This window comes from Solanum stenotomum, chromosome 8 (genome assembly GCF_019186545.1).
Source record: "Solanum stenotomum isolate F172 chromosome 8, ASM1918654v1, whole genome shotgun sequence".
Taxonomy (NCBI): domain Eukaryota; kingdom Viridiplantae; phylum Streptophyta; class Magnoliopsida; order Solanales; family Solanaceae; genus Solanum; species Solanum stenotomum.
Window position 1 is genome coordinate 53014234 of NC_064289.1, and position 9330 is coordinate 53023563.

The 9330-nt window shown below is 32.5% G+C and overlaps 2 protein-coding genes across 2 annotated transcripts; one reads left to right on the forward strand and one right to left on the reverse strand.

Annotated features, from left to right (window-relative positions):
- Positions 1 to 752: 752 nt before the first annotated feature.
- LOC125874115 (protein INVOLVED IN DE NOVO 2-like) lies at positions 753 to 4246 on the forward strand. Its single transcript, XM_049554936.1, has 6 exons — positions 753 to 1664; positions 1771 to 1952; positions 2780 to 2848; positions 2938 to 3219; positions 3503 to 3703; positions 3801 to 4246. The coding sequence occupies exons 1-6, from the start codon at positions 761 to 763 to the stop codon at positions 4032 to 4034; spliced, it is 1872 nt and encodes a 623-aa protein (XP_049410893.1). The 5' UTR covers positions 753 to 760; the 3' UTR covers positions 4035 to 4246.
- A 427-nt stretch (positions 4247 to 4673) lies between these two features.
- Positions 4674 to 7925, reverse strand: LOC125874516 (expansin-A6). The gene is made up of 3 exons (XM_049555419.1): positions 7708 to 7925; positions 6269 to 6587; positions 4674 to 5258 (listed from the first exon to the last, which is right to left on the reverse strand). The coding sequence occupies exons 1-3, from the start codon at positions 7850 to 7852 to the stop codon at positions 4949 to 4951; spliced, it is 774 nt and encodes a 257-aa protein (XP_049411376.1). The 5' UTR covers positions 7853 to 7925; the 3' UTR covers positions 4674 to 4948.
- Between the last annotated feature and the right edge of the window lie 1405 nt (positions 7926 to 9330).

Sequence of the window (9330 nt, forward strand, 5' to 3'; positions counted from 1 at the left end):
TTTATTTACGTACTATACTAAACATTGCTTGTTTTGTTTCTATCAACAACCCCTCATCCCTCTTTTTTTAAAAAAAAAAAAATACATCCTCTGTTTTGTCACGCAAAAGAATGGGTGTTTAGTTTTGTGTTTCTGGATGTGAATATGTAATCTGTTCAATGGGTGTTATTCAGATTCTTTTTTATTTACGTATATCTCGTTCATCTATGGGTGTGCCTGTTTTTTCCCATCAACAATGCTCTCTTCCTCTGTTTGCATTTACTCTGTTTTTTCAGGCAAAAGGACTAGTGTTTGTGCTCTAAATTTCAGTTTCTATGAATATTTAGACTTTCATTGTTGTTTGTTTACGTACTACATATACTGAACAATGCTTTTTCTCTGTTTTTTCACCCAAAAAAAGAATGGGGTGTCTGTGCTCTAAATCTTCATTTTGTATCATTGTATGCCTCTTTATCTGTAATCTGTACAAGGGTCAGATTCAGATTTTTGCTGCTGTTTATGTTGGTTTATTTTCACCGTCTACGCTTGTATTTCAATAACTCTGTTGTTCACCCACAGCAGAAGAAAGGCTATTTGATTCTCCATTTTCACTTATACTTCAGTCACATTCAGAAATTTTTCTTTGTTCATGTTTTTTTTTTGCCACCTAAGTTTGTTTGTGAACACTGGGATTTATGTGAAATTATTATAGATTTCATTATTCATGTTTAACTTATTTTTGAAGATTATCCAATTCTTCTGGTTTTAGGTTTTTTGAAAGATGTCATCTGAAGAGGAAACAGATATTAGTGAGTCAGAGATGGAAGAATGTGCTGATAAATGGTATCAGAAGTTAAAGGAGGGTTATGGGAGAGAAAAGATTTCTGGTGAAGTTAACCAATGTCCATTCTGTCCTGGACAAAAGAAGCAGGCTTATAGCTTCAATGATCTTGTCCAACATTCTTCAGGAGTGAGCAAGGGTGGGTCACAACGCAGGAAATTGAACGATAAAGCGAAGCATTTAGGCCTAACAAATTACTTGAAGAACAAAGATTCTCTTCAAGTGTCTGATGAAATGGAAACTGAATTACAGCCAACAAATGATCATGGAAATGATGTTGATGAGAAATATGCATTTCCTTGGATGGGAATTGTAGCAAATCTTCCTGTTCAGTTGAATGGTAGACGTTATGTGGGAAAGAGTGGCTCATGGCTGAGGAATGATTTGACAAAGAAAGGGTTTAATCCATTGAGGGTACATCCATTGTGGAACTATAGGGGTCATTCAGGGAAAGCGGTGGTCGAATTTGGAAATGATTGGAAGGGATTTGCTAATGCAATTAAGTTTCAGAATAGCTATGAATCACAACATCAAGGGAAGAAGGACTATTTAGTTTCACAATATAAAGAAGATAAATTATATGGTTGGGTTGCAAAGGCTGATGATTACAATTCATCAGATATAATTGGTGACTATCTGCGAAAAAATGGAGATCTAAAATCCATCTCTGAGGTTGAGGCAGAAGAGAAGCGCAAAGCTGATTCGCTTGTCTCTAGTCTGGCTAATACAATCGAGGCTAAACGTCAGAGCCTCAAGGAGATAGAGAGCAAATGCAATGAAACTTCTATGTGCCTAAGCAACGTGATGAATCAAAGAGATGCAATGATCAAAAAATATAATGAAGGTACATATTTTCTCCTACAGAAGATATTAGCTAGTTTAACATCACACTTTGAATTTCAAAGTATCCTCTTATTAAAATTACAACAAAGGCTTTCTATTTCCTACAGACTTCCAAAGGATGGAGAAGAATGCTCGTGATCAACTCGAAAAGATGTTAAAGAATCAAGAGACAAGTAAATTGTATATTGAAGCACGACGCAAAGAACTTGAGTTGCGTGAAAAGGAGTTGATGGAAAGGGAGGCCTTCAATGATAATCAGAGACAAGACCTTCATTTGTTGAAGCAAATGGTAGAAAGTCTTACTTGATTAACATAGTCTTACTTCTCTATGTATGTTGTGGGAGATGGTTTGCCGCCTTTGTCCCCTTTGTCCTAAAGTGTGTCAGCCCTTAACAACTTAATAAGTTTTCTAAGAAACAACGGCATATTATTAATAGAAGAAGGTGAAGTTAAGGTTAAGGTGTATATACCTCAGATGAAGTTTATGGATTTAGTCTTAGGCAGTTGATATGGTACTGGTGGCTTCAGAGATAAAGATAGCCAGCAGGACCAATGACATCTAGGAAATTGTTGATCTTGGAGGGGTGGGGGGGCTGTTTGTGTTAGGAAGCATATGCTCTAAGGCATCCAAATTACTAGCATGAAATAGTTAGAATGTGAATTGCTGTTTAACTGATTGACATAACTGGTTAGCAAAAAAAGTATATGGAGGTATAAGCATATGAAGGAATAGACTACTACCAATGAGGTACAAAAATAAGATGTTATAGAAACCAACTCTCATATTTTGTAGAGCTGAGATAGTGAATAGACATGAGGACCTGAATCAGCAACTTCATCTGGATTTTACTGTCAATTCAAACAAGTTTCGTTCATCCATCTCTCTCACTTTCTATGTTTAAGTTGCATGCATCCGAAATCTTCTTCCTTGCAGATATACTAATAAAAAATGAAGCTACAAGAAACTAGTATTTAGCCACTTTTAACTTTGTTCTCAGTCAAGCTTTGTTGATACTGTCTGTCATTGCATAGTCTACGAATATACAGATATTGTCTTGGCCTACTCTTCATTTTGGGAATTGCTTGACTGTAAAATTTCTCTTTTACGTGTTTAAGAATGAGAGAGCAGCAGAGGAGCAAAAGAGGTATGATGAAAGTGTCTTGACTTTGGCAGAAGAACAGAAGGTTGTAAGCTCATTCTGTGTGTTTACTCAATTTATGTAGTTATGTAGTTATGTAGTTAGTCTCTGACATCTCGAGAATTTTACATGCAGAAGGCGAAAGAAACTCTCCGTCAGAAGAACATGGAGTTTCAAAAGAAACTCGACTTAAAGCAAGCACTAGAGTTGGAGATTGAACGTCTCACAGGGGCCAAGAATGTAACTGAACAAATGGGAGATGACCAAGAGGTGAGGAAAAAATTAGACGAGATCGAAGAGAGCCTAAATGAGAAAAAAGAAGAACTAGAAGATCTTGAAGCTTTGAATCAAGCTCTAGTTGTTAAAGAGCAGCAAGCAAATGTTGAGTTAACAGATGCCAGGAAGGAGCTGATCGATGTAAGTACAACTCTTTCAAGTTCTGCAATATCCTTATCTATTTTGTTAATAAGACTCAAGTTTCCATTTTTCCTCCAATGGAGTAAGAACATCAAAATGATTAGGAGCAGACTATAGCACATTCAATTCGTTACATCTTCAGTTTTCATTCTCAACCTAGTACAAATTTCATGCACCATCAACTGAGCTTCTACCATAGTCTATGTTGTTGAACATTCAAGTATTCTTACAAGGTGAAAATTTTGACAAATGAAACATGTTTCATGGCATTTAGTTGATAAAGAAGCACCCTTTTCGAGCTTCCATTGGTGTCAAGAGAATGGGAGAACTTGATAGTACAAGATTTCGTGAGATAACCAAGAGCAAATTCCTTGGAACAGATGCAAATTTAAAAGCTACTCAGTTTTGCTCAATGTGGGAGCATCATCTTGTGGATCCCAATTGGCATCCTTTCAAAGATGTAACAAGAGAAAATGGTTCCAAGGTAATAATGCACTATAATAGACTTATAGTTGTTTCCCGTATCTTTATCCCCTTGAATCAAAATACTTAGAACTTAATTATTTCTTGTGTCTTGGTAGGAAACCATCATTGATGATAACGACGAAAGGCTGAACAGGTTGAAGCATGAGTTTGGACAAGTGGCTTATGATTTGGTAACTGCTACTTTGATGGAAATGAATGAAGGTCCCAGTGGTAGATGCATAACAACAGAGTTGTGGAACTATAAGCTAGGAAGGAAAGCTACCCTCAATGAAGGAATAACATTTGCTCTCCAGAAGTTGAAAACCAGTAAAGGGAAGAAGCAGCATTAACTTTCATGGTTATAGTTTACGTACCATTTTTCAAATGGCATGTTATACCTTTTCTCTATGGTGATTACCTGTTTTAGACAAAAGAAATTGAACCATTTTAAGTAGGTTCCTTCAAAAGAAAGGAATCCAAAGCACTTGCTGTAGAGAATCCAAGATTGTCTATGGAACAGCAAAAGCAAATGTGCACTTGAGTAGTAGTAGTATCAAAGTAATCTCAAACATTGAATAGCATCTAGAATCTGTTTTTCCATTTCGAATTGACATATTATCTCATTACTTTAGTATCTGTTTTAGTCCCAAATATCTCAATGATACATCGAAGTGATAAATGTTATATACATTAGTTTAGTTTAAACACCAGGTGCGACTATTGTTTTTTCCATTTTGAATGACATTATCTCATTACTTTAGTATCTGTTTTAGTCCTTCCAATCTTGATGATACATCGAAGTGATGAATGTTGTATTCGTTAGTTTAGTTTAAACACCAGGTGCGTCTGAGTTTTTTCTATCGACATGTGCTTGTCAGGCAAAGTTCAAGGATTAAAGCAAGACTAGAAATGAAATCCAAAGTTCTGCACATGAGTAATATCAAAGTGTAACATACCAAAAGAACGTAGATTTTTTTTATTAAAGTAAATCACTATAAATTACTGAAAATACAGTAAATACACTGCTCAAGCATCAAGTACTACAAAACATTATACTGATACTACTACATTGTTCTTAGAACAGCTGCGGGCTGCATGTTTTTGCAGCCGCTTCAGCTCTTCAACATACACCAGATACAAAAAAACACAGGTTAAAAATGTCAAAAGAGAGAACCTGAATTCATTAGGGTCTAAACAAATAAAAACTCAAAGTACACGAACCACGAGTCTTACATACTGTGTTATGATCACCTCATTTCCCTATTTAGACTCTAAAGTTCTTTCCAACAAATGTCTGACCAAATTGCCAATGTGATGGGGCTATGTTCCACGAGGTAGATTTGCGTTTGTCGCTAGCTGTGACCCTGAATGACAACGACTGACCAACCAAAACGGAGTTGGTTTGCCAGTTCTGACCCCAATTACGACTCAATGTTATCCAGTTAGTCTTCGTACCCTTCACCATAACCTTCGTAATGTCACCTGCACCAGCGACATTCGTGACTAAAACTAAGTTGAAGTAACTAAAACCATTGATAGTGAACCTTATTCCACCTTGCTTCCTACATGGCACCCTGCATAAACAAATTACAAATGACTTTTAACTTCTATACGCTAACAATGTAAAAGAACTTTTATACTATCGCGTTTACACTCAAAGTGTGAAAGTAAATTGTACCTTATGTGAACATGTATAAATGGTCATTGTGTTGTAGAATTTAAATACTATGTTTGCATGAAACATGGACCGTTAATTAAGGATGAAAAAAGCAGTGTGGCCGTGACTTTTTTACACCACCTAGGGGTTTGGAGTTTGACATTCAAATGGAGACAAGTTACCCAATTTTCCACAAGCAAAATGTTTCAAATTTTTCAATTTCAATATCTCTCTTTCACTTTTGCTTTTCACTTCAATTTTCCATAACCCCTTAGAATACAATGATTAATGTAGTTCACACCCAACTTTGACAAGTGACAACAATGCCCTATGACATGAAGTAACTAATACTTCCTCTGTCTCAATTTATGGGACATTTTTTTGTTTTTTGAGGTTTGACCGGCAATTTACATATGGAATTTTTACATTTTTTGAAATAAAATTTATATATATATAAACTACATAAAAAGTACTACAAGTCACAATAATTGATAATTTAAATTTTTTTTAAAAACTATGAAAAACTTACTATCAAAATAAACTTATTTAAATTTTGAAATCCAAAAGTATCACATAAAATGAGACGGAGGGAATACCTCAATAACTATCAAACAAAAAACTAATAAAGGAAACCTACTCAACTTGACCCCACAAGAAAAAGGAAAAGTAAAAAGAACAAGAAAACACAAATAAATGAAAAAAACAAGAAAAGCTCAAAAAAGGTAATTGAGCTCTTTTACCACTCGTGCCTTTACTCGTCATGAATCCGAATTAGTCCTTCAATAAATTTTGAATATTGAATATCTAGACTTTCTAAACAAAAATATATATATGATATACATAAGTTATATTCTTTGAAAAAAGGCCTTATTTTTATCGGGTTATCAATTAACACTTACAATATATACGAAGTTTGAAAATGCTTACCGACGATAAACAACAGGGACGATACCAGCACGATACTCAGCAATCTTGAGGAACATAGGCATGGCGAGATCGAAATGAGTACGAGGAGGATTACACCAACCACCATTATCATTAGGCAATGCATAATTTGGAGGACAAAAGTTAGTTGCAGTAATCAAAATGGAAGGACTTCCAGGATGACACCATTGTGGTTGATTGTCACATTTGATCTCAAAACAAGCTCCACAACTTAGTCCATTGTTGAATAATGCTGTGCTTAATGCTGCATTGTTTACTCCATACCCTTGGCTATAAAGATTGCCATATCCACATGCCCCACCTGCAAATTGAGCGTCTATGAGTCTAGTTTGAAACAATTTATTCATATGATGTCGTCAGAATAAAGAGATATTTACATTGTTATGAACTATTTCTGTTGTCTGTTTATAAAGGAACGACTCTTTTCTAATCTGACAACTCTATAGTTTAAAATTGCACAGTTAAGGAAATTTGATACATTATACATATTTTTAGTTTAAGACCAGAGGTCTAATTCAGAAAAATTTGTGACCAATCAAACTAAGAGAAATAAAATAAAACCAAGAAGGGTGTTTTATAGTAATAAAGTAACTTGAGTAAAACCTACAACAGTGTAAGAAATTTATAATTAGATAGATATAAATAATCTTTTACTAAGGATAAACTAGTCAGATTACCTACTATGACATGCTAAAATATATTGATGGCTTAAAAATTATTTACATTATCAGTATTTATAAGTTAAAAACTTTAGTATTTCGTTTGTTTTAATTTATTTGTGTTATTCTTTTTTTTAGTCCACTTTTTTTAAAAAAATCTTTTCTTTTTGACAAGATTTTAACACCACAAAATTAGAGGACATTTTAATACATTCTACGTATATTTAATATAATTAACCCACATTTTATGCAAATTTTGGAGCAGAACAAGATCTATGTACTAAAACAGAACAAAAAAAAGTGTTACTCCACAAAAACAGGGCAAAACCCAATGTCACTTTAAAAGTACTCTAAATCATAAATAAAAATAAAAACAGAAAAATGCAGTATAATTGACATCATAATATGGCATTTTTAAAGCAAATTATCTAAACAAGTATCAAACACAAACTTGTAAAGTTTAACTTCTATAAACTGACATTATACAAGAATTTTTACACCTCAAAATTACCTGCTACAACATGTTAAAATAATACAGATAGTCAAAAATGGAGTCAGATTTTTTAGTTTATAGATTCTAAACAACAATTAGTTCTTCTAAGTACTTAATAAGATTATTCATACATATTAAATAAAAAAGTTAACATAAACTCAGAATTTAAACTAAAACTACTAGGTTCTGTTGAACTTATAACCAGCATTGTCACTCTAGTCATAATATTATACTGTCAGTATACATAAGTTAAATTCGAGTATACTTACCCATAGTACCAGAAGCATCACTACCACCATAGAAAGTAGCATGAGCATTTTGCCATGATCCACCACTATAAACACCTGGAATTCTACCTTCTACTCCTACTATAATTACTAAAATAATTATTAGACAAAACTTCAAAATCTCCATTTTTTTTTCTTTTTGAAGTTGAAAAAGTATTATGAAGAATATATTGGTTAGAGAAGAGAGGGAAATGGGGATGAGGAGGAAAAGTGTGGAGGGAATGAGCACTACTTATGGAGACAACACAGAGGAGGGTATTTCTGTCATTTTAAGTAATATTAATCATCTCATTATGGTACGCCTACGTCCCATATTAGATGGATACTTTCTGTTTCACACGGTGATTAAGTAGTCATTATTAGATTGATTATTTTTACTGTTTCACTCTTTATTCATATTTAATTAGCCTCTTGGAAGAAAAAATTTGGATCTTCAAAGTTTGTTTAAACTTCCAAAGGTCATATTAATTGTAAGTATAAAATAGAAAAAATTAATTAACTCTATCCTGATTTAATAAATGATCAAGTAATATGAGAAAATATTTATAGTAAAATATTTATTTAATATGCGACGGAGAAAGTAACTTTTATGATTTTTTTTTTTTAGAAAGAAATAGCGGTTATTCTATTTTGACCATGTAAGAATGTTAAAGCATCACAATATGGTATTCCTATCGTTCACACTTATTTATCGACTATATTAAAAATGGACAGTGGAAATACTATTGCTTTATGTAATTTTTAAAAATATAAAGTTTGTTTCAAACAATTTAAAAGATTTTCGTGTTAGAATTTATGATAAAATTAAAAAGTTTGACAGTCAAAACGTGAATTATAATAAATAAATTCGGATAGAATTTAGAAGGAGCACTTTAGTCTTTATTTTAAGTAAATAATTATCTTCTTTTTTTTGTAGTGGGTACTTTACGCTGCAATGGAATTGCTTCGTTTGAACGGATAATATGGGGTCCATTGTAGAAAATATTTTTTCCTTTTTTTTCTTTTAAAAATACAATTTTTTAATTTTCTTTTATTAAACAATAAGATTTTATTTTATTTTTCAAAAAAGGACATTAAATTGTTGAATTACAGTTACTTTTGTCTAATTCAAAGTCCTTTCATACATTAAAAGATGAGGGAAATAAGTCAACAATTTGCGTGAAAAAAGGAACCGTTTTCACAAATGTAGTAACAACAATTATTATTATTGGATAATTTTCTATTTTTTCTACCCGCAATTTATATATGACACAATTTGAATTTCGAGAATCAAATAATTTAACTTTATAGATTTTAAAACTATGTAAAAAGTAAAAGTAAAAGTAATATAAGTCATTAGAGTAATTGATAATTTAATATATTTAAAATATATATATAAATTAAAATAAATAAACAATATTTATTTGAATCTAGAAATCAGAAATATATTATATAAATTAAGGCATAGAGAGTATTAATGTGGGAGTCAACTGTTTCATAAGGTCTTTCCTTCACGTATATATCTATGACAGATAATTAAAATGACAATACACTTCAGTGTGATTACGTCTATAAAAGACAAACCTCTTGGATGTTTGAATTGTTGACCGGCTTTTACACAAAAAA

Coding starts and splice junctions, on each gene's coding strand:
- LOC125874516 (XM_049555419.1), bottom strand. CDS start 7,852: ATGGAGATTTTGAAGTTTTGTCTAATAATTATTTTAGTAATTATAGTA. Junction 6,588..7,707: donor TGATGCTTCTGGTACTATGG/GTAAGTATACTC, acceptor CTCAATTTGCAG/GTGGGGCATGTGGATATGGC. Junction 5,259..6,268: donor GTCCCTGTTGTTTATCGTCG/GTAAGCATTTTC, acceptor TTGTTTATGCAG/GGTGCCATGTAGGAAGCAAG.
- LOC125874115 (XM_049554936.1), top strand. CDS start 761: ATGTCATCTGAAGAGGAAACAGATATTAGTGAGTCAGAGATGGAAGAA. Junction 1,665..1,770: donor GATCAAAAAATATAATGAAG/GTACATATTTTC, acceptor TATTTCCTACAG/ACTTCCAAAGGATGGAGAAG. Junction 3,220..3,502: donor CCAGGAAGGAGCTGATCGAT/GTAAGTACAACT, acceptor TAGTTGATAAAG/AAGCACCCTTTTCGAGCTTC.